Genomic DNA, 24,773 nt, shown 5'->3' with positions numbered 1-24,773 from the left:
CGGACAAGGCTGTTCAGGCTTTGAAATTTACCTCAGTTCTTTCCCCAAATGACTTCTCCACAAGGAGTCTGTTGACCAGTGGCCAAGGTCACTTGCTGCCAAGGATCAGCGAGGTGTTCCGTGCCTTTAGCTTTCCCCTCCGGTGGAGCTCTCTGACCTCCATTTAGTCTTGGTCCATTGCTTCCTGCTAAAGCCATTTTCCCTAAGGTTTGTCCATTGGGAGACAGTGAGTCAGCAGGTCTATATATGCATGTGTGGCTGCAGTAACAAACACCCATTACTAACAGTGCTTGTGTGAGCTGCTTTCATAAAGTTTTCACAGCATGTCATGGATGGGTGACATGACATCAAGGCAAGAGTTTTTATCTTTTAAAATTAATTTTGGAGACTTTTCCCAAAAAAAGAAAGGCAGAGGGGGGAAAAGAGATCCCAAGTTATTTTCTTCAGCTCTACATTTTGACTGTCCCTATGCACCATGGATATTGTCGGGATTTCAGAATTCTCAGCTTCACTGTCTAGAACAAAGTAGCAGATGTGTCAGGTGGGAGGCTATGTGTTGTGTTATGAATATTGAATGTCTTCACTCAATTTGGTCTTTGATTCTTTCCCTCTGGCTCTCACAATGAACAAATGAAACTTTCCCTAATACCTTGCATGAGACTTCTGTTCTGAGCTATGCGGAGCTTTCTTCATACCTGCTGTTTGATACCTTTCTGATGCGAGTTGTCCTGGGAGATGGGTTAAACTTAATCAAGACTTTGAATTTGAGTATGGAAGCTTTCCACCACACCTGCTTTTTGAATTCCAAAAGACTGTTTAACTTTTTTTTTTTTAATTTTTTGTCCATGACGTTATATCCAGTGAATTACATCAGGCAAATATGCTAAAGTTCAGATGAATTATAGCTCATTTTCCCACACATTTTATCCTCATGGTCCAAATTATGATGGAAGGGCCCACTCCGTTTCAGTGTTTCCCATGTTAATTTTGTCACTCATTCCAAAAGACTGCTCAACTGCGTAACTATCTTCATAGTCCCCAGAAAGACAAATTCCAAAAATAGGTGAATGTGCATAAGAAACTTTGAAACTAAATATACGATTCGCTAAAATCCCTATGTCAGGTTTCAAAGCCAATTTTCCACCGCTCTCTGGAAGTTAGCTCTTGGTTGTGACATGAAGTCCCTCAGAGTGCACAATATACTTTCCTCTTCGAATGCACTCTTCCTGGCTTTTCATATTGTAGATGTGTAGTGACTGATAATGAGAAAGGAACTGATCAAAGGAAAAGGCTGAGGGATGATTTGAACCTAGCTTTGGATCACTGTCCTCAGCCTGAGTAGGTATGAGATTTTCATATTCCTTTGAGGGGTTTTTGGGAGGTTGCAGGAGGATTTCAGAGCTCGTGAGCCATTTGGGCCTTACCCTGAAAACACATGAGTTAGGCTAATTGAACAAGGGTCATAAAAGCAACACTAGGTGTCAAGATTGGGGGCTTTCTCTGCTCATCTTTTATAATTATGCCCTTTTTCTAAAGCTTTCATCATTCTGGATAAAAGGCAGGAAGTCTAAGTGTTTGTCCATTAGGTGTTTTCAGATTGAATTTTTGGTGCTAGCAGACTCTCATGCCTCACCAGACGCCCAGTGATTATTTTTCTAAATGGAGAAAGAACAAAACATTGGGCTTCTAGAAGCTTAAACAACAGCTGGCAAAAGTGAAGTGACATGGACACAGAATGCGTAAAAGCATCCATCCCAGCTCTGGGTTTCACATTTGCAGTCCCAAAATAAGCCAATGGCAGCTATTCGGGGGGCTCTTGAGAACCTTTGAAGTTGCTAACTAGTCCACATGTTGTAGTTGATTTAAAGGGGAGCTGGGGCTGTCCCCGCCTTCTGAATCAGGAAAGGCCTGCAGCGACTGCCTGCCTGCCTGCCTGCCGTGTGAGGGCTGCAGCTTCTAACACAGGCGGGCGCCTGGGTGTTTCAATGTTTTCACCATCGGTGCAGAGCTCTCCTTTAATAACATTTGCTTAATGCTTTAATTAATTAACACTTAACCTTCTCTTTCCCTTTTCAACCCTTTTTCTCCTCCCTTTGCTGTATTCCCACGTAACTTAAAAAAAAAATTAAAACTCAATATCAAAGCAGGCAATGCATGTGTGGCTATGCCTCACAAAATAGGTCGGATTATTGAGGGGAGCCCTGCTGACCGCTGTGGCAAGCTGAAAGTGGGAGACCGGATCTTGGCAGTAAATGGATGTTCCATCACCAACAAGTCCCATTCAGACATTGTCAACCTAATCAAGGAAGCGGGAAACACAGTTACCCTCCGCATCATTCCCGGGGATGGTAAAGTATACCTGTTGTGTCTCTCTCTGTATCTCCGTCTCTTTCTGTCTCTGTCTCTCTCTCTCGCAATCTCTTTATCATTAGTGTTCATGTAATTGAATAGTGTTGACTTAGAGGCAGCCTTATCCATCCCTAACTGAACACGCTCATCAAATAAACGTGAGCCGTTGTTACTAAACCCTACCTCACCCTGTGCACTTAATCCTTTAGCCTTTAGTACTGGCTGCAGACAGAAACATTTCAGAACATCTTCAGATTTCCCCAATTTAGTTTGGTTTTGGTGCCATTGGCTTTAAAGCAATAGAATAGTTCAAATACAGGTCGTAAAAAGATCTGATGTTCTATCTGGAAATCGCTGAGGATATTTTTTTAAACAATCACTAAAATTGAACTGTATAATATGGTGACATCACAAAATCTACATAATGACAATGCAGAGCCAGTATTATGTTTTTTTCAGAATAAGTTTTTTATCTCATTGGGAGAGTCTTAGGGTTTGTGCCTCCTTGATTTGTTTGTCATTCTTATGTGTGAATGAAGAAAGATTAAATTTCCATATTTTTATTTAATTGTAGTTTATATCTACATTAACCCAGGCCTATTCTTGGTTGGTTGGTTAGTTGGTTGGTTGGTTAAATTAATTCAAATCTTAGGTTCTTTTACACCAGTGGTGATTCTGCTCTCCAGGGGACATTTGGCATTATTTTCAGTGGGTGCTAATGGCATATAGGGGATCGACCCAGGGATGCTTCTGAACATCCTACAGCCCCCATGATAAAAAGTTATCCAGCAAAAATATCAATACTCACTGTATTATTCATATTTAATAAAAATGAAATTGATACACTAATGTCACTAAGTATAGATTCTTCAGAGAACTAAGTCCTCACTGTTGACTTCATTCTAAGCAGATTTTGCCCATGGGAGAAAAATGATACTTGTTCCTGAATGTTACAATGACCTTTTTTTTTTTTCATTTTGCTATACATGTTATAAAATAAAATATATATTCTAAAAGTCAGTGAGTATTTCTCAAGAGGAGGAAATGTGGTTTATGGAACTAGTGTGATAAAATTCTATGCCACTGATTGCGTAAAATAAAATCAGAGATTTTTATCTAAATGTAATTCACCAAATGAATATTTTTGTATATGAATGGTTAGAAAGTGAGCCTTATAGTTTAAAATGTTGAGTAGTATAGACTGCCTTTCAGAAAAAGTAAATCCAAAACCAAACAATAAATATTGAAAATTGTTGGTTCCAAGAACAGAGAATTTTCTCTGCCCCAAAAATACCCCATACCAAACGTTGAGGAAAAAATAGCTCCTTGAATGATGTTCTCCTTCAGCCTGCCTCAAATGCATGGTTAGTAATTTACCATCTGGTCTGGAGTTCATTCTACCAGTTCACCACTCTGGAAAGCTATTACAATTTAGGAAAGTAATCACGGGATGATAGAACATAGGTTCCTAATGGAAAAGATAGAGAACGCCAGAAAAATTGAGTAAGAAATGGTTGAGAGAGCCAAATGTACCATATAAATTTAGACACAATTATCTACATGTCATGGACAGATTTCAAAAAACTAATCCAAAAGAACTGGACACAGGGATTGACTTGCTGGATCTATATTATTCAGTCTTAATGTGGAAATGAGAATGTCCAAAAAAGGAAGGAAGAAAAGAAAGCACTCCTTGAGCGAAGCTTAGAAAAAGAGTTTGAAATCACAAAAGACAGAAATATGCAGAAGCAACTTATACCATTGTGCACATACTAGGTGTTGACTTAATTTTTAGAAAATGCAATGGAAAATATTTGTAGAAAATCTGAACCCAAAAAAATATAATGCAAGGTTAACCATCCAATAAAAATTGTCAATTAAAAAAACCATTTTTTAAACTTGAATACCTCAAAAATGTAACTAAGATAGACATATCCACAGAGTAACTTGGTTAGAAGACAGTAAACATTAAAGTTGATACACTATAGTTAAGGGTTGATGCATTGCTGAGGATGTGATTTCATCCTGGGATATTGCAGGGATGTGTTGCCATGATAATAAAACTCTCCATCTGTTACTTTGTAAGTTTTGGCGGCCAAAAGAAGGCAGGCAGGTCTGACGAGGGTGAATTTTTCATACTTATCTTTTAAATGGGGCTGAAAATTGCTGTCTTGGAAATTAGAGTTGAGGCAGAGGAGTTAGATTTCTGGAGAGATGCTGGAGCAACCCGGGAGGGTTTTGCAAACACCTAGAAGACAGAATAACTGTTACACTTTAACGAAGAGAATTCACGATGGATCCATTTCCTCTCTGTGAAAGTGTGTTGGACACAGTAGATTGTAGGGTAAAAGGGAGGGGCTCTCTCTGTTAGGAACCTCTGGTCTCATTCAGATCCTTCACTCTAACGTTTAATTCATCAGGTAGCCCAAAGACAGTTTGTTTTGTGATCCTCACGAGGAGACTGAAGTTCTTACTCAGAATGATTTCTAAGCTCTTAGAAATCCATCTTGTCCAGAGTACTTTTCTCAGAAACCCTAGGAGCCACTCCAGGAGGATGCAGTCTTGGTTGGACAGTGCTTGGAACCCACTCCAAATCCCATTTATCGCACTCATGCTGCCTAATTCTTTCTTCCTGTCATTGTTCACCTCACACTTTCTCTTCACTTATCTGGGTCTAGCTATAGTTTTCCTTTCTCTGCTTCTTCCATTTCTCTCTCACCCCTCTCCCTCTCCCTTTCCTTCTCCCTCTCTCACTCCCTCTCCCTCTCCTTTTCCCTCTCCCTCTCTCACTCCCTCTCCCTCTCCTTTTCCCTCTCCCTCACTCTCACTCTCTCCTCTCTCACTGCCAGCCCTGTCCAACAAAACTTCTGTAACAGGACTCCCGTTTTCTCAGTATTATCATTATTGTTGTTGGAAGGCCTGCCTTCACAGACCGTGGACAGACCTAGATGAGGGGAGTCCTACCATCTCTGCTTTTACTATCTTTGGGACCAGAGTGGGAAGAAGAGTGAGGGCGGAATCTTTTCTCCTATGACATGGGTAAGGGGTAGGAAATACATAATGGCAGCACAGAAAGACCCAGAGCATAGCTCCACACACTGAGTCTGAACTTGAAATCTGACAAGTCAAATCACACACGCTTCCTTCCACCTGTGTTGTATACAAATAGCCTGTGAAGTCTGGGTGCGAATGAGACTCTACTCAGACAGGGCCGACCCCAACTGAGCCAGGCTAACATAGAACCTGCAGAATGAGTCAAGTTCAAGATAGTGAAAATACCTGTGAGCTTAAAAATATATTCATGATGGTCATAAATGTGTACTTTTGATCACTCTGATTTGAAGTATTTGCTTAAATAGGAGGCAGGGCTTGGCCACACAGATATTACTCTCTCCTTAGAAGGGCACAGAATAGTCTAGAAGTTTATCTTAATAGAAGGCTCTGTGAATATGATGCTAGCAGATACTTGGACAAAAGGAACGGGTTCAGCCATACAAATTTCAAGTCTCCCAAAACTTTCCAAATATTTATGGGTTTCAAATTTCAAACACTTCCTTCAGATATTACATGCATGTTTATGCATTGAAATATTTATGAAAGCAATGATTGTATCCTTTGTTGATTTTCTTGGCTTCGTAACGTGGATTCCGGCAGGGAGGCTAAGGATATTACCGTGGAAGCGAGGTCAGAATTGTAATCTCTTGTCATACAGACACGTTGAAACCAAAGCTAGAAGCTCCCGTCAGCAGTTAGGGTTCTAACAGTGCAGCGCCGTGACTGTGGCTTGGGAGCTAAGATATGCTTTTCTCAATACACAATTGCTCTGGAAAGTGTGGTAATATCCATTTCCATTCCTCCACGAGAGCTCAAGTAGGTGTGAACACTGCTTAATAAAGGATGTAGGGTACTTTCTGGAACGTATCATGAAAGCAGCCCATCTGCCCACCTGCCTTGGAGTTTTAACAGTCAAAGGCATTGACACCCTCCCTGGAGCATGCTCTTGTACCAAGCCCTTCTTTTCCAGTTTGTCTCTTAAGGGGAGCACATTTGGCTTTGGGATAGAGCTATACATTTATGATAATGGGCTTCATCCCTGTATTTTAAAAAGCTAGAGAGAATTTCAGCCCTGAAAGTCTTGGTTTAATTCTAAATGAAGACTTAAAAAGTTGCCGGTACCTCTGCTTGCTCTCTGCATAACCTTGGACATGCTACTTAAGCCTCAGTGTCTCCGTCTGCAACATGGGGGTACTAATTGCACCTATTTCGTTGAGTTGTAAGAAGTAAATGAAATAATACATGTGATAATGTGCTTGACACAGTTCTTGGCACATTGTAAATGATGAGGAAACGGTGGTTCAGAGTAAGAAAATCAACAAGAAAATTCAGGGAGCTCACATAGGCATTTGCCTATTAAATGTCAATTTTTAAAATGCTTGAACCCAAAACAAATTTGCATGTAAATAGGGGAAAAAATAACAAATGAAGGATAGGAGGAAAATTAATAAAATAGTTTTGTTTATATGTGTATTGAGTAATTATCTATTATATCTTAGCGATCATGAAAGCAGCAGAAATAGAAAGTGTTTGAGACTGGGCTCCGATCTGCCTGGAAAACTCTGACTACCAAACATGCACAAGAACTCTAAAGGGGAACCACCAACAATTCAGTAATTAGAATCACTTTAATTACAAGGAAACATTCTTTTTGGTATCCTGATTATGATTTCCCCATGGCCCGAACAATCTTGTGATTTCCCAGAGAGCCTCCATAAAATTAATTACAATGAGCAATAACAAGTATTTTTAATGGACCAATACGTGTATTTATGAAACTTCTGGTGAATTATAATGGCAGGCTGTGCATCTTAGTCCTTTGTACTGACGCAGTGGGCAGACTTTATGAAACATCTTAGATTTATCACCTTGGTTGTACCAGTTAACTGCAATCATAAAAATGTACTAATATGCTTTTAATATTATGATAAAAGTAATAAATACCTGCTACCAATAAAAAATATGCCTATCATTTTGAGGGAAGTTTTTATGTGCCAGGTACTATCCCAAGCACTTTTCTCTCAGATAACCTTTGCACCGATTCTTTTAGTGCTGTTATCCCACACGTGCAGTGGAGGAAACTGAGGCATAGAAAGTTGAAGAAACTTTGTTTACGTCCCAGCCCATAAATGGCAGAGCTTGGGATACAAAGCCCAATAGTCTGACTAGACAATCTGACGTCATAACTGTTACGATAAATCGCCTCCACATAAACTGGAGAAGCACCTCCTCCCCACCTCGGAGGGTTGCCAGGCATGTTGGCATGGTTATGGGCTCTGAGGAGTCCACGGGAAAAGTAAAACAGACAGGCAAAAACATTTCTGTTCTACCCATTATTTTTCACCTTAAATTGACCAGAGGTTCTTTTTCCCTCAGAATCTATAGAAACTTGGGGTAAAACAGTGTCAGAAACATTGTTCTAACATATGAACAGGATTCACTTTTCAGTTCACTTTATCTAGTTGCATTTTCTTACTAAGCTTGTACCTTAGCCATAAGAATCATGGGCTTGATGGCTGGAATACAAACTGGTAAAGTCATAGTTTCACTTTTTCATTTTGCAGAGGATTTAAATAACTTGTACAAGTTCCACAGTAACAAATACAAAATAGAAGCCATAACAAGAGCCACAGCTGCAGTAAATATGTATTGAGTGCATCCTGTACATCGTACTGTACTAAACATTTCATATACTTTTATCCAAGAGAAGGGAATTAATGTCATCCCTTTCTATTGGATGAGGACAGTAAGGCACACAGCTAATGAGTGGGGAAAGGAGGATTTGAACCCAGGTTTGAATCTCAAGCCAATGCTTTTAACAACTATGTGTAATGAAAACAACAAGCTGAGTGATATCCTTAGGAAATTAAAATGGAAGATAGACCACAAGCGACTGCAGAGAAGAGGGATGTGGTCCAGGTATCCCAGAGGGGGATACTTAACATATTTTCCCATAGAAACTTTGTTATACATGACGGGTAGATACACGTATTCAACAAACATTAGCGTGCCTCCAATGAACCATGGGACTTCCAGAAACTTCTAGACTTCTTAACACACTATGAATTAAATGGGCATTTATAGGTTAATCTTAGATCCTAACCTTATTTAGCATTTTCTTAAATAGAAACTTTATGCCATGTTCCCAACAGTCAACCTAAAAATAAATATTTAAAGTGCAACTTGCTCATAGATGCTTGCTATCTGCCTTGATCATAATGGAGCAATAATTTGTAAAAGAACATATGACCATTACTATATAAATGATTACATTTTAATATACGCATGTTGCTGTGCAGTCTATAGGCCTGCTCATGAATGTTTTCAAAGTCTGGATCTCTAATCTTCTAGAGATTAATGAGGTTGCTTATGAATGTGGTTAGTGGAGAAGAAAGTCAATTTACATAAGAATATAATCATATTCATTATGTTACGGTGGCTTCATGATTTATACAACTTATATTTACAAACTGGCTCTAACAAATGCAAGTTTTAAAATTAATTTCTCATGAGTGATATTAGATGAAATCTGTCAAAAACTCCACATTTTCAATTGTGCTTCATGAAAAGTAGTGGGGAATAAAGTAGATGGGGTGTGTGTTGTGTGTGTGTGTGTGTGTGTGTGTGTGTGTGTGTGTGTGTGTGCGCGCGCGCGCGTGTGTGTGTGTGTGCGCGCGTGCGTGTGTATAAACAAGATGTTCACCCACTTCTAATTTTAATATTCATATGAGGAAATCAAGCAAACTCACTAAATATTACTGATAAATTACAGGAAATGTTAGCAAAGGTATTTATTATCAGCCTGTGACATTCTGGGAAATAATTCTGGTATGGTACAGTGTTTTGATGGACCTGCTGTTTTTAAGTGGTGAGACCCCTATCTTGGCTACAATTTTAGAGTAGTGTTTTCTTGGGCAGACTCTGTTTCATCTGTGGGGATGTCTGGCTGGGAGGACGGTCATGGGGGTATACATGGCTCACATCATAGAATATCCTAGAGTGGTCCTTTAAACTCTTGTTTAGAAATTCAAGACAGACCTGCTTGAAATGGTGACAGAGAAGCCAGACTTGTGATTCAGATATGGGGCTTCTGCACACCTACTGGTGTGACAATGTCTTCTCGGAGGCCCTCATTTTGTTATGTTCTGTCTCATCCTCCAGAGTCTTCGAATGCCACCTTGCTGACCAATGCAGAGAAGATTGCCACCATCACCACCACACACACCCCTTCTCAGCAAGGGACCCAGGAGACCAGGTCAGACATGGCTTTGGTTTCTTCTGTTAGTTTAAAGGGAAAAAAGTAACTTCTGGTATGATGGCACTGGTCCTCGGGTCTTTCTCAGTTTCCCCAGGGGTTGCTCTCATGTTTATTTCTCTCACTTTGGCAGGAATACCACCAAACCAAAGCCGGAATCTCAGTTCGAGTTCAAAGCACCCCAGGCAACACAGGTGAGGGCCATTTCTCTTTTTTCTCTGTTGGCTTTGAATGTTTCCTTCCAGCTTTCTGAAGCTTTTTTTACAAGATATCCTTTACAAGTTACCTTCAATTAAAACAAATAACCTTTTGTGAAGGGATATACTAAATACGTACTCACATTTCGTTGTCTAGGAAATGACATTTTACTACCTTTGAAAAACGTTCTAGATATCCTTTTCTAGGGAGAAAAAACAAACAAAATAAAAGCCATAATTAGGGATCAACAGAAGAGTAGAGCAGCTGGTATCTTTCTACTTGTGGTATTCATAAGTATATTTATGCCAATAAAATGACTTTTTTCTTAAGGTTTTTTTCTCAGACTTGTGAATTTCAGGTAGGACCCATAGAGCTAAATACCTGTCCTATATGGTGGTGAGGGAGGGTGCACAAATAGCAAGTGAATTAAATTTGGGAAACATTGGGTGATACAGCGAATAGGTTCTTTTTTACTGACCTTCTCAGAGCCTTTTGACATCCTGATGATGGGTACTGCTGGCACATTTCAGGCATGAGGCAGGGAGGCTGAACATCCAGCAATGTGCAGGACACTATCGCATAATGAATTTTCCTACCACACATGTAAATCGCAGCTTCACTGATTAAATTTTAACGTGGTGTGCAGTCTGTAGGCACACTTAGGCATGTTTTCAAATTCGGGATCTCCAAACTTCTAAGGTTAATGGATATTAATAAACAATTGAGGATCACTAAAAGGGGCGATAGCGATTGTGCCTTTTTGTGAAATCAGCACAGTAGAAATGTTTGGGAAGAGGTGGAGAGACTTAGGTGTGGAGATAAGTTCTCCTGGAATGATTGCATTTAATTTCTTGCAATAGGAGCAAGATTTTTACACTGTGGAGCTGGAAAGAGGAGCCAAGGGATTCGGCTTTAGTCTTCGAGGAGGCCGAGAGTATAACATGGACCTCTATGTCCTGCGCTTAGCAGAGGATGGTCCTGCAGAAAGGTGTGGAAAGATGAGGGTAAGTAGCAAGAGGAGTCGGAGTAGATGTCAATATGTCATCTGCAGTGACTTTGACATTATATGACTAGAACCTTCTTGATCGCGAGAATTATATGTTCTACACCTTTCAAGACACTCTCAAGGTTTGACTCCCACCCTAGGGTAAATTTCTCCTGAAGCATAATTAGCTGTGGCTACTAAAGTTAGATGAGCCCTTCCAACTCTTTGGGGTTGAATAAAGGGTTAAAATGACTTACAAGCTTATTAAAGTTGGTATTTTCTGAATCCCATTTCCACAGTTGTTATACTTAATCTCATGTCGCAGACACATCACTTCATAAGAATTCCTGGGGGTACGCAAATGCTTAGAAAGCAGGAGAACCCTGTAGCTGTATAAGTTTTGGGTTGGGAGTTCCATTCCTTCTCTAGCCAGTAACCAACCATCATACCCCAGCCTCAGGAGTATGTTGACTCTGCCTCTGCAAAGGGTCCGTTACTCAAAGGCATGAATATTCCAGGTGGCTCTGGGGTAGTCAAAGCTGCAAAATTTAAATACATGCCAAGAGTCCACTCTGTTCTGTTTAGATACCTAATACCTGTTACTGTGTATGAATGTGGTGTTCTCCTGGGCAGATTAGATGATTTAAAGAAAAAGGAAAATTATCTGCTTATTATAGATAGGTCACATAGAGATGTGCACATAGGGAGCAATTTGCAAAGAATTAAAAGATTTCAAGAGTCAGGTAAGGAAAAGAAGTGACCAAGGGTAGGGAACTTAATGCTTGTACTTAAGACACAATCTTGATTTTTAAGCTTCTTCAGATTGAATTTTTTAATGAGTTTTTTTTTTTAACTGGGAAAGTAGACATGTAGGTGGTTTTAAAACATCAAACAGTGAAAAATGCTACATAGTAAAACTATAGTTTCTAGTGTCAAACTATCTACCAGTTTCTTATATATCCTTCCTTTATGCATAAACATGCACAATTTGTACATATACTAGGCAAAATATAGTGGGATATATTCTGTTTGTTTAACTTTCAAATGCATGGGATCTGCTTTTCCATGTCTTTACTCATGTAAAAGTTTCTGACTGAATGAAATACCACTATCATGATATTTTGTACAATTCTGTAGTGATCACAAGACACATTTACATGCATTATCTGATTTGACCCCCTCAGCTTGGTAGGCGTGTGGTATTATCCCCTCCTTCTACGGATGACGAAGTGAACTCCAAGAAGTTAAAAGGACTTGAGCAAGATCACTTAGCTAATAAGTGATCTCAAATTCACAGCTTCGAAGTCCAAAGCTAGCGCTTTTCTTCTCCCTTCTAAAATAGAAGTTTCATGAGAGCACGGGTCTGGCCTGTCTTGTTCACCCCTTTATCTCCAGGGCCCAGAATAGCAGCTGCCACATAGTGAATGCAGCAGCCCATGTATCAGCCAGGATTGCGGTCTCATCTGAAGGCTCAGCTGGGGACCGTTTAGCTTCTACGTGTGCTCACAGGGTCGCTGGCAGGATGCAGTGCTCTTGGACTGCTGGCCTTACCCCTCCCTCGTTTCCTTACCATGGACTCCGCAGGGCAGCTCACAGCATGCATCAGAGTAAACAAGTGAGAGACAAAAGAGGGCAAGTAAGACAGGAACGAAAATAATTTTGTAACCTTTTCTTTGAATTGACCTCTCATCACATGTGCCATATTCTGTTTGTTAGAAGCAAGTCACTAATTTCAACCCACACTCAAAGGGAAGGAGATTACACAGGATATGAATACAAGGAGGTGGGGATTGTTGGGGGCCATCCTAGAAACTGTTCACCATATCCTCCTTCCTTCAACAATTAATATTCCCTTTACTGCTTTATTATATTTTTCCTTGGCACTTACACTATCTGATATATGTATTTTTCTAATTTTCTTGTTAATTATCTTTCTCCCATTAGAGTGTCATCTACATAAGGCCAGGAACTTTGGGAGCTTTTTTTACTGCTGAATCCTAAGCAGTAGAAGATTTCCTGGCATATACCCAATAAATATTTGGTAAAATCAATCAATAAAAGAATATTAAATCATAAAGCACCTCAGTAGCTGGTGAAACCCTTTTGTAATCGTCTCACTTTGTTCTCTCTTGCTTTGGGCAGATTGGTGATGAAATTTTAGAGATCAATGGTGAGACCACCAAAAACATGAAGCATTCTCGGGCTATAGAACTGATTAAGAATGGTGGCCGCAGAGTGCGTCTTTTTCTGAAGCGAGGAGACGGCTCGGTACCAGAATATGGTGGGTCAAACTATGAAAACATTCCTTCCTTCCCTGGCATGACTCCATGAATTTGTCTCCAGAACTGCAACAGGAAAGTCTTTTTGTTTCCCCCATTCACCAGTGTCTTACCAGCCTTTCGCACCGTGTGATTATTTGCCTCGCTTGTTCTGAAATCTCTGCACATTTCATCCTTTTGCTTGCTTATGTGGACTGGGGCCTGGCCTAAGACAAGATCTATGTAGCCCCCTTTCTGATAATCAGAGAGAACATTTTGTCTAGTCCGACCAAGAGCGAAGGAATGATTGTTTGAACTGTGCCAAACTGTTTCTCAGATCCAATTATTAGCACAAAATGACTCTACTCCTTTTCAGAAGCAGGAAAGCAGGTTTCCTGAGTGATATGTTGAGGCACAAATCTTTGTGGGGTTTTTTTCCCTTTTTTGGTTACTTGTTGTCTTACTTAAGAGACGTGAAATTTTCAGATGATTTGGGGGCCTCACTCACCTCCTCTATGCTCTGTGTACAACACTTCTGCATCCCTCCCCCCATTGGTCCCTCCCCAAAATCAGACCACCTGAGCCCACTGCTCTAAAACAAACAGAACTGTTGGTATGTTAGCCATATGTTTTTACATGATAAAGGATGAAATCGATTCCCAGTGCTCATCATGAGGGAAACACATTACTATACCTTTCCTATGCGGAAAGCCAGGTTATACATAGAGTTCCTTTGTCATATCTTTAGACATGATTTGAGTAAACAGCAATGATCTTTACATAGCTTAGTGTCCTGATGGCAAAATATTGTATATTATAATAATTATGTCCTATTTATTTATTTGAGATTCTTGTTTAAAATTAAAAAAGAAAAGCTATGCCCTAGATGTAGGGCTTTTCTTCCCAACCAAAGGTCTACAAAAGTTTCTATAGAAACTGTGATTGAATGGTCCCCATATACGTCAGTCCCCTTTATTAGGGATTTTATCTGTCACCCTCTTTTCTGAAAGTCATTTTGCACACTTCCCAGTTGCATTTTGGACTTGATAAGATCTTTAATTCAGATGCAAGGACAAGATCTTTAATCCTCAAGGACAAGGATGATAACTCCTTCAAAGGAAAGCCTTCCCAGGTGTTGGACATTAATACAGGTGCAAAATTTGAGGGGCCCAAGGTGGGGGCTGGGCAGGTGTCAGATGAGGCCCCCTTCGGCATGGCCAACCACAGGGGAGGTGTTCTGACAACATTAAGATGTTACAGCGTGCACTGTACTAAACCACTAATAGGTGTATGGATGCCACTGAAATGTGTAACATTGTCTCCCTTTTCTGTCTTCCCTATGCTTCTGTTGGATGTGATATTTCATTTGAGTCACCGTCAGTAACCTGTGTACCTTCTCAAAACCTATGTCTGTTGCACTGAGGATGAATATCCAACACTAACAAATGTTCTTTGGGCTAAAAATAAAGATCGTTTAAATACTCGGTTTTCCAAGAAGGGTTGAACATGCCAGGGTTGTGCTGCTGTAATGTCTCCATGTGTCATTTGGACTAAATCTCTCTAATTCTATTGATTAGAGTCACAAATGGGTTATAATATGTTAAGTTCCAATATTTTTCTGACTTGATTGGAACCTGCTTCTCTGTGAGGCTATTTTTGTAATGAGTTTTTTGTACTTAATTTAACCGCCGCGGTCTTCCGGGGGTGGGGCGGGGTGGGAGGGAACTTTGTTCTTTGGTTGTTTATTGTTAATGCTCTCCTATGCCAGCCTGTCATTGTTCCAGTTGTTTGAAAAAAAAAAAAAAAAGAAAAAAGGATGCATCCATTGTCTGGGTCCTCGAGTCACCTTATATGGCTGTCTGAAAACTTCACTGTTCTGATTGCGGTCTCTGCAGCCTTATTTGAGTGTTGCCTTAGACTGTCTGACTGGACAAATAAACTCTCTTTGCCCTATGTTAACAAATGCAGATTTTTTTTTCTTTCCTCTTTGTTATAGGGAATCTAAATGTTCAACTTTTTCTCTTTCTCTCTTTCTCTTTCTCTCTGACTGTTCTTGGTGCTGGGCCCTCCCTTCTACAGCGATGATACCTCCTAATATCGCTGCATGTATGAGAAATGAAAAGCTCGGGGAGGCTTGCTTCTACCTTATGGGCCATAATCAAACTACGGTTTGTAGCTCAATCAATACTAGGTGTTTCTGTGCTGTGGCCTAATTTCCTCATTGCTTCTGCTTAGCTCTATTTTGATATGTTTGGCAATTCATTCTGAGCACCCTGCGTTCTTTGACTTGTAAGTACATCACTGATCCTTTTGAAGTCTTGCTCTCCCTTATCTTAAAAGTAGGTATAAAAAACCCCAAGGTTAGATTTATGATAGTGACCTAAGCACCTTCCCTCACCCAAATCTTAAAATGACTTTGTGTTCGTTCTGGTAGCCTACCCAGCATTTAGAAAGAACAAACTTCTTATCACAGAGCTCTCACCTAGGTAGGTAGGACTTTCCTAGATGGGAAGATGAGATTTCCAGCTTGATCATTATACCACAGGCCAGATCCTGTCCATAGCCTGTTTTTTGTAAGTAAAGTTTTTGTAAGTAGCACATAGCCACGCCCATTGCTTTTATGTGTTGGCTAAGGCTGCTTGTACAGTGCCAGAGCTGAGTAGTTGTAACAAACTGTGTGGCCCTCAAAGCCAAAAATATGTATTCCTTGGCCCTTTACTGAAAAACTTTGCCAAGCCCTCCCTGCTCAAAGCTATTGTGTTGTCGGAAAAGTCATGACGTATGTTTTCTATGTTTTTCGTTGCAAAAATGCGTCATGACTTTTCCGACAACCCAATATATTCCTGCTTTTGTTACCACCCACCCAGGGTTCTGGGAGATCATTCATGACATGGATTGCTTAATGTTTACTTTTCTGCCTCATGAAAGATCCTTAAAGAGAATCCACTTCATCTCTGAGTGTCCCCCTGGTTTGCCCTCCACTCAGCAGCGCACCACTTCTGGTACCCTGCCTAAAATGGCAAAATGTGTATGACTTGTTGGGTTTAGTTGTAACCAAACATCCCTGCTTTGAAAAGAGTGCTCATAAATTTGGGATGCTACCTAAAACATATACAGTGTTATTTCAAATAGTGTAATAATCATTAGCAGCCTTTGTGTGTTGCCCTGCTTTTAAATCTATAGAGAGCTCAATGTGGTAAGCAGCACTCCGGTGACTTCATGGCTCATAGATATCATTACAGCTGCTTTGCATAGCATAAAAAGAAATGCCTCTAAACTTAGAGGCTTTATCTGAACTCCATCTGATGTCAACTGTGTACCTGACTTTCCATTCCCTGTTATCTGTCAGAAGACTCCACATTTTAAAAACAGTTCCTCAGATTTACACAAAAGTAAATAGTTGAATAACGTGCACAAAGGCAGAGAGAATGTTTAATGGACCCTCAAATTCATGTCACATTTGCCAGTCATTAACATCTGGCTGTGTTGCCTCTATAATCCCCTTTGCCCACCAGCCTGGATTATTTTTTTAAAATAGAAGTCTACTTTGCACACAGTAAAATGCATAAAGCCTGCTATACAGTGCAGTGAGTTTTTCTGCTTGTGTGTGCACCTATGAAATCACTACCCAGATCAAAACATAGACTATTTCCATCCTCCCAGAAGGTTTCCTCATGCCCCTCCAGGTCAACAGCCCAAATTATTTTTAAGCAAATTAAAACAAGTATGTTTTAAAAGAAAGAATATTTTATTTCATGGGGGCAGGGGAGGGGTGGGCAAGGGGGAAGGGTTGGTGGGTGGGAAAAGAGGACAAGGGGTAGTTAAAGTGGGGAAGTTTTGTTACTTCTAGACAGACTATGTAGGTTGTGCCTTTATAGAGTAAAATTAGGACTGTTACAAGTTCCTTAATGATATGTGTCTTGAGTAGAGAGAACTAGACCCTGAAAGCCACAAGCACTAGTTTTTAACCCTAACTAGTTGCAGTTATACTTATCCAAGACTCCGTTGGCTTTGATTCTGACTGCTTTAACAGTTGTGTGCTTTTGTGACTAATGAGATCGCCAGTGCGGGAGTGGGGACGGGAGCCGAAGGTCCTCCTTACCAAACCACTGCTCTCGCTTCCTCCCCTCGCAGACCCCAGCAGCGACCGGAACGGCGCCTGCGCCGGCGCACACGGTGTTCCGGAAGTGAGGGCGGGGCCCGCCGAGCGCCGACAGCACCCGGCCTTGGAGTCCAGTTACCCACCCGACCTTCACAAAGCATCACCACACGGGGACAAGCGGGCACACGCGAAAGATTCCAAAGGCAGCAGGGAGTACAGCCGACAACCCAATGAACATCACACATGGAACGGAACTTCTAGAAAACCCGACGGCGGGGCTTGCAGACCCAAGGACCGGGTGCCGGAGGGACGCAGAGAAGCACCATCCGAGCGGGTGGTGACCAATGGCCCCAAGAAGAGATCTCCCGAGAAGCGGAGGGAAGGCACCCGCAGCGCGGACAACACCTTGGAGAGGAGGGAGAGGCATGAGAAGAAAAGAGAGATGTCTCCTGAGCGGAGGCGAGAGCGGTCACCCACCCGCAGGCGGGACAGCTCCCCCAGCCGGCGGAGGAGGTCTCTCGAGAGGCTCTTGGATCAGAGACGATCTCCGGAGCGAAGGAGAGGGAGCTCGCCCGAAAGGAGAGCAAAATCGACCGACCGGAGGCGAGCCAGGTCCCCCGAGCGGAGGAGAGAGAGGTCACTTGAGAAAAGGAACAGAGAGGACAAAGTCAGCCACCGAGAAAGGGAAGAGGCAAGCCTGAAACAGGACGCCGGCAGAAGTTCCAGACACCCCCCAGAGCAGAGGAGGCGACCGTACAAAGAATGTAGCACGGACCTCAGTATCTGAGTCACATTCCAGCCTTTACCGTGTCAAAGGTTCTAAGAGGAAGGTCACAAACCTGAAATAATTTAGTTTCTTACTTAAATGAAGCATCTGACACCTGATGATCCTATAAATAGCAACAAACATTTTATGCATTTGAAATCTTGTAAGAAAAAACTATATATGAAAAGTGTTGTGCCTGATGTATAATATTAAAGAAAGTATTTTTAAATGCATACTTTTTTGGAAATTATTTGCCAAATGCTGCCCCAAAGGGATATAAATTTTGTTTCTATGTAAACTGTAGAATTGTCAAGAATTGTTCCCCCTTTTTGGGCAATCTTTTTCTCTCCTGGTTAAATAGGGCTGTTGATCATTTTCTCTAAGTAAGGGAAATTATTAAGTTTAATTGATACAAACTTATGTAATGATGTAGTGCTATACTGTAGTTAGGAGTTTTTCTTTAAAAAAAATAAGGCAAAAGTTATATTTGTAAAAGCTGAGGACTCTTTGGGATGGGTTAGGATTGCTAAAGATCCTAAAATCATGCAAACTGTATGAAGAGACTACTATTGCAAATGAAGGATATTTATAGCTAACCTACACAACACAGATGTTACGTTCTCAAGTCATAGCTGGTTCAGAAAAGTTTGTATTCTCCCTGGCTATAGAAAGGCACAGAGAGGAGAAGGTTGGCCGCCATTACCCAAATGCAGCCCAAGCACAGATGGTCAGGTTCATTAACATTACCAACATCTAATAAGATCTCATTAAGGCAGTGCCATCACAGCTTTGCTCAACGACTAGAAGGAATGGACAACAAACACTTTCTGTGTTGTCTGATTTGAGGCTGAATAGTAGATTGAGTAGGGGACAGTGTGCCCAGTATGAAGGAGCCATAAAAATCCCCAATGCAGAAAGTATGTTCCTCCTTTTTAGCATAAGCCCAGAGTTGCCGTTTGCAAAAATGGGGAGGAGGGACTGAGCTATGGTGGAAGTTACCTCTCTTAATATTTAAAGAAGAAAGGGTTGGAGGTGCTTATTCTTAGAAATGCCGATTTCCCATTGAGGCCCTGACAGTCTTCAGGATGATTGAAGGGAAAAGAAGGATGCAATCCCAGTGGTTCTAGATCTAGTTGGCAAAATTCCGCCTTGATGACCCTGTCCCTTGAATTTTTGGACAGCAAAATAAAACGATTTTTCTTTAAACAAAAACATCCTTTTGCTATTCCACAGGAGGTGTGGTTGGGTCGGCTGTAGCCCCAAGATGTGGTTGAAATGGATTACTGCCTAGCTGAGCCAAAATGTTTGCTTGTACCTGTTGGACCACTACAGCAAACTGCTGCTTACAATGCATTGTATATTTCCGTAGTACTGTTGTGCATTTTCCATACAGACACAAAACTTTGAAAGTCAATCACTGTTGTTCTCATGGTACTGTTAAAAATAAAAAAAATAAAAAGGAAAAATGAAAAAAAAAAACAAGGAGAAAACCAGCCAATCATTGTGTGTACAGAATTAAAAATTGTAATTAATAGAGCCTGTTTAAAAACAACAAAAAACAACTGTTGCCTTTTTTTCTTGTATAAAAGAGAATTTATGACAAAAAATTTAGCAGTGAAGAATGTGATATGTGTTTATATTTCTGAATATGGAACAAATTGATTCATTGGGATATATTTTAATGTAAACTAAATCAGGTATGTAAAGCTGTTTTAAAATGGGAGACTATATAAGTAATTCTCTAAAGCTTTCGTTGGTTTGAATATCTTCATTTCCTCCATGGTGAGCCTGCTTGTGACTTATTAAGTACTTGTTTGCATTTTGTTCTTCACTCATTTCTTGCAGTGTGCTATGGATGTAATGCTGTTTCTGTATTGATGAAAAGCAGTGTGTGGGCCAATCTTTTTATAAAACACTATGCATATATAAATATTACATTGTTCATAGCTTTATTTGACTTATGGGTTTATACATAACATTAGAATGAGTAGCTGTAGTTGTGTGGACATTCAAAAAACAAGTTCCTTTCCTGGAACAGACCCAATGGACATTCTATTGCTAAAAAAGAGGGGAAAGTCTGACTGCTATTTTTATTATCAAAGTTTTTCATACAAAGCATACGTTAAGCTGTAGTAGTAATGGTGAGGGAGAATACAACTGAATAATGATGTTCTTTTTCATCCATTTGTAAGAGCCAACTTGGGGATTTTATTCCTAAGGTTCTCCTGCTAGGAATTTTCTGTCTCTAGCAAAATCTGTGATGTTAAATGATTGATGCTCTCAACTGTAGTCCACAGGTTTAAATAAATGAAATCAAGGTGGATTTTTGGAGTACACCCTGAAGTTAATATCTCGATGTCTTTCTTGTTGTCAGAGATGACATTTGACATTTTTAAATCTGTGTGCTACCCACCTGGGCTTGTCTCAGTCTGTGAAGACTTTTGGTGTGGCAGTTTCATCTGAATTCTACACATCAGATTTGCTTTGGAAATATTGTACTGTACAGGGACTATGCATTAAGCAGAAAGATAGAGTTTTCTCTTAACTACTGTAATCTTAAATTGGAGACTGATATTGTGAGCCTACTTTCCCTAGCCCCCTGCTTCATGTAAATGTCATGATGAGAGATGGTGGATGAGTATTTTGTATGACTAAATCAAACCATTTAGGAATTTCCTTCCCACCCATTACACAGTTGATGCCTGGAAGAGCGTTGTGGGGAGAACTCAACACCCTACTTGTATTTTTTAAGTTTCTTTTGTGAAAGATTTTTTAATGCATTTTTACTGTAAAAATACATGGAAATGTATGCATTCCATAACCACTATTGCTTCTGGATTGGTATCTTTCTTGTCTCCATGTTGTCTCAAATGTGACAGGGTCAAGTAATCAACTCAGAGTGTCTGGCTCTAGCTCAATGAATAGACCATTGTGTTGAAAGAGAAGGAATCATGCCTTGACATAGTGCAGTGCCCTGCTACTAAAGTGTTGTTTGTGGACCAGCTGCCTCATCATCACTGCAGAGCCTATTAGAAATGCAGACTCTCAGGCCCTACCCTAGACCTTCTGAGTCAGAATGTGCATTTAGCAAGATCCCCAGCTAATTCACATGCTCATGGAAGTTTGAGCAGCATGGGAGCACTTGGAACCCTGGTAATGTATGAAAACCTACCAAGCAAAGAGCTTCATCACTTTCTAATTGATCTTGGGCAAGTTCCTTAACCTTTTTTTTTTTTAATTCCTAAATCTTTTTTAACTTCATTGGGGAACAGTGCATTTTTCCCAGGACCCATCAGCTCCAAGTCAAGTTGTTGTCCTTCAATCTTAGTTGCAGGGGGCGCAGCCCACCATCCCATGCAGGAGTTGAACCGGCAACCCTGTTGCTTCAGAACTCGCTCTCTAACCAACTGAGCCACCTGGCCGCCCCCTTAACCTCTTTTTAAGGCCACCTTTAAGAGGCCATACCTCATAGACTTGGTAAGAATACATGCAAAGCACTTAGCCCACCTCTGACAATTGAAAAAATCCTCAGTATAAGATGCTAATTTTTTATTTTATTTTTTGAGGAGGATTGCCTATTAAATGGTCATCAGAATTCTGTTTTCATTGTCCTGGTTTATTTTCCAATCAAATCGAGAAATATTTTCTCTATTAAAATCGGGGGGAAAGGCCTTCTGTTTTAATTACAAATTTAGCAAACAATGCGGCTCATGCCACTTCACAAGTATAATTACGCTTACCCGTGTTTTGAAATATGAAACAGAAAGGCTATGCTGTGAAAGTTAAGACAAAAATAGCCTCAAAGCGTAACTCTTGGAGATAGAGATGTATGTGGAGTTAAACAGACTCCAGCTAGTAATACCTCACGAGTTAACCCATTAGTGATTTAATATCTGACCAGGTTGATCATGTACCTTATAATGACATTCCAATTTCCCTCACAGTTTTTGGATTGTCCCTTCAGTATGACTTAGTAATTAGGGTTTTCCTACAGAACCTAAGCTCCTGGGCATTCAAAAGGGTATTGTGTTTAATAGTAGGCCTTCTGTATTTTGCTTTATTTTGTCACCAACATGGTAATTGTGGATACTGCTCACTTCCCTGGTATCTTTTTGTTAAAAATGGCATCTGGAAATGGCCCCTGACTTAACTGACAGTTGAAGTTATTTGTAAAGCCCTTATGTCACATAAATTCTTTGCCTGCCATAAATAGCCACACCAAAAATGCACTGGGACTCAATTACAGCTCTCAGGGGTTTTTCCTGATGTGGGCAGTCTGACCCCACCTTTGATGGTCTGCATTAATCGGTAAAGGAAGAAAGAGCCCTTTCAAATTCCTCCAGGTGATTTTTCTTATGAGCAGGCAACATCATCAGCATTGGGGGTTGGGGTGTTCAGCACAATAAGATTCTAGTGCTTTTGGAATATGCGTCATTACAAGCTTTGAAGAAGGGAAATGACAAAGCTGGGCCCTCACCAGCACAATTATTTGGGAGGTTTTTCATAGGAGGACTTTCTATGACCATATTTTCTCATTTCCACCTGGTGGTGTCTTCATGTGTTGTGCTCATTGCAGGAGCAGCGGTACTATGAGTATAGTGTCACTTCTCTAATTCAAGCGCTAGGTGATTGCAGATCCAAAGCATGGATCCTTTTGAAAGTAGATAGACTTAAGCAAGGTAGTATTAACAGTAAATACTCAAACATGTAGGTAACTGCATCTCTATTACCTTTCCACTTAACTGAAAAGTTGTCATTGTACTGGTCATATTCCTCGAGGACAACTTGGTCTGCACAGCCTGGAACTAAACCACACCAATAAGCACAGTGCTTCTAAGTATGTTTATCCTGCATGGAACAGTCTCTGATCTCAGAGGATCATAGAATTGAAGGGAAAATAGCCCAGAAAGGCTGCCAATCCCGGCACGCATCATAGGCAAAGCTTGTTACTCAATTACTCATTTTTTTTGCTATACATATTGAGGACTGACTTCTAGTTACTTGGTGGGACTAGAAACCTGCTTCCTGGTCTTGAGAGCTTATAGTTTGGTGGGAGAAGGCAAATAAATAAATGCTATATATAAACCACATAGCAGGCAGAAGTAGAGAGTTCTGTGAAGGTAATTGATAGGGGATGTAACCAGATTGAGGAAGGTTCTAATTCCAGAGGCAGAGAAGGAATTAACGGATGAAAGAAGGGCGTCCGGACCCCAGATGTGACAGTATGCTACAAAATGGAAGGGGTTATACTGTGAAGGGTTAGCCTGGCCTTGTTCAAATTTTAGACTTAAGAGTAATAGGAGACCATTGAAGAATTAAACTGGGTCCCTAGTAAGCTTCATGTGTGCTTAGGGAGGGGGTGGTGGCCCCCTCAGGTTTGAGTGTCAGAAAGCTGGCCCCAGAGCAGCACAGCAGATTAGAGGAGGATAGTTAAGCACTAGTGCAAGTCCACGCCCTTATCATGAAAAACCATCCTAGATAAGGCAGGATTTCTCAGAGCTAAAGTTTCCCAGCCCATGTTTATCATCACCTTATTACAAGAATTTCTTTTCCTTTCAACCTAAATCCTTCCACCTCCTTCTCGCTGTATCTTTGTTATCATAATACATGCAAAATACTTTGTACTGGATTTCTTGTGTTAGATAGTCAATCATTTACTATTCTACCTGGTTCTCTCTAGGTTTACAAATTCCCAACTTACTACCCTTTTTTTTTTCCCTTCAGATCCTGCATTCAAAACTTGCAATCTTGTTTTCACTTTTTGGTTTTTTTAGATTTAACCACATTTTTCTCAAGCTATAGAAGCCCAATTAAGGATTATCTAGTCAGCTATTCCCCATGTTTGAGTGTTGAAAGAGGAACTGCTCCTATGATATCCTACTTTGAAAAGCAAAATTTTTTTAATTTACAAAAATAAATTATAGAAAAATATTCAAGCATGTCAGGAGAGTATAAAATAAAAGGAGATGCTGTTCCTTTCAATCTCAATCCACAGAAGTAACTATTATTAACAGCTTGGTTCATGACATTTATGATCTGCTTATATATAAATGTATATTAAGTAACCCCTCTTTAGCCACAGTTTCACTTTCTGAGTTTCAGTTACTCACAGTCAACTGCAGTCTGAAAATACTAAATGGAAAATCCAGAAATAAACAATTCATAAGCTTTAAATTGCATGCCGTTCTGAGTAGCGTGATGAAATCTCATGTGAACCATCTCTTTGTCCAGGATCTCTATTCTGTAGACACTCCCTGCCTGTCACTTAGTGGCAGTCTGTGTTGGTGAGGAGGTCAACTGTCAGGGTATCACAGTTCTTGTGTTCAACTAACCCTTATTTTACTTTATCACAAGAGTTGTAATGCTGACAATTCGGATGTGCCCAAGTAAAGCCGTGAAGGGCTCCCTTTTGGTGAAAAGGTGAAAGTTCACGACTTGAGGAAAGAAAAAAATTGTATGCTGAAGTTGCTAAGATCTATGGTAAGTATGAATCTTCTATCTGTGAAATTGTGAAGAAGGAAAAAAATTCATGCAAGTTTTGCTGTCACACCTCAAACTGCAAAAGTTAGGGCCACAGTGCATGGTAAGTGCTTAGTTAAGATGGAAAAGACATAAAATTTGTGGATGCAAGACATGAATGGAGAGAGACTACATTCACATAACTTACTACAGTATATTGTTATAATTGTTCTGTTTTACTATTATTTGTTATTAATCTCTCACTGTGCCTAATTTATAATTAAACTTTATCATAGGTATGTATATACCGGAAAAAAACAGTATATATAGGGTCCAGTACTATCTGT

At 40.3% G+C, this 24,773-nt stretch overlaps 1 protein-coding gene across 18 annotated transcripts in view; it reads left to right on the top strand.

Annotated features, from left to right (window-relative positions):
* The window catches only part of MAGI1 (membrane associated guanylate kinase, WW and PDZ domain containing 1), a 705,149-nt gene extending 684,357 nt beyond the window's left edge, over window positions 1-20,792 (top strand). For 7 of the 18 annotated variants that reach the window (XM_019652040.1, XM_019652036.1, XM_019652035.1 and 4 more), the window contains 6 exons: window positions 2,145-2,348; window positions 9,565-9,658; window positions 9,792-9,852; window positions 10,717-10,860; window positions 12,984-13,122; window positions 17,234-20,792. In XM_019652040.1, coding sequence (XP_019507585.1) covers window positions 2,145-2,348; window positions 9,565-9,658; window positions 9,792-9,852; window positions 10,717-10,860; window positions 12,984-13,122; window positions 17,234-17,988 — 1,397 coding nt within the window. In that variant the 3' untranslated portion in view covers window positions 17,989-20,792. Of the gene's footprint in view, window positions 1-2,144; window positions 2,349-9,564; window positions 9,659-9,791; window positions 9,853-10,716; window positions 10,861-12,983; window positions 14,912-15,178; window positions 15,268-17,233 lie in introns of those variants that run through there. The other 11 variants (XM_019652041.1, XM_019652037.1, XM_019652053.1 and 8 more) reach the window with 6 other exon arrangements.
* The last annotated feature ends 3,981 nt before the right edge of the window (window positions 20,793-24,773 follow it).

This window comes from Hipposideros armiger, unplaced genomic scaffold (genome assembly GCF_001890085.2).
Source record: "Hipposideros armiger isolate ML-2016 unplaced genomic scaffold, ASM189008v1 scaffold_172, whole genome shotgun sequence".
Taxonomy (NCBI): Eukaryota; Metazoa; Chordata; class Mammalia; order Chiroptera; family Hipposideridae; genus Hipposideros; species Hipposideros armiger.
This window is presented reverse-complemented; position numbering and strand designations above follow the sequence as displayed.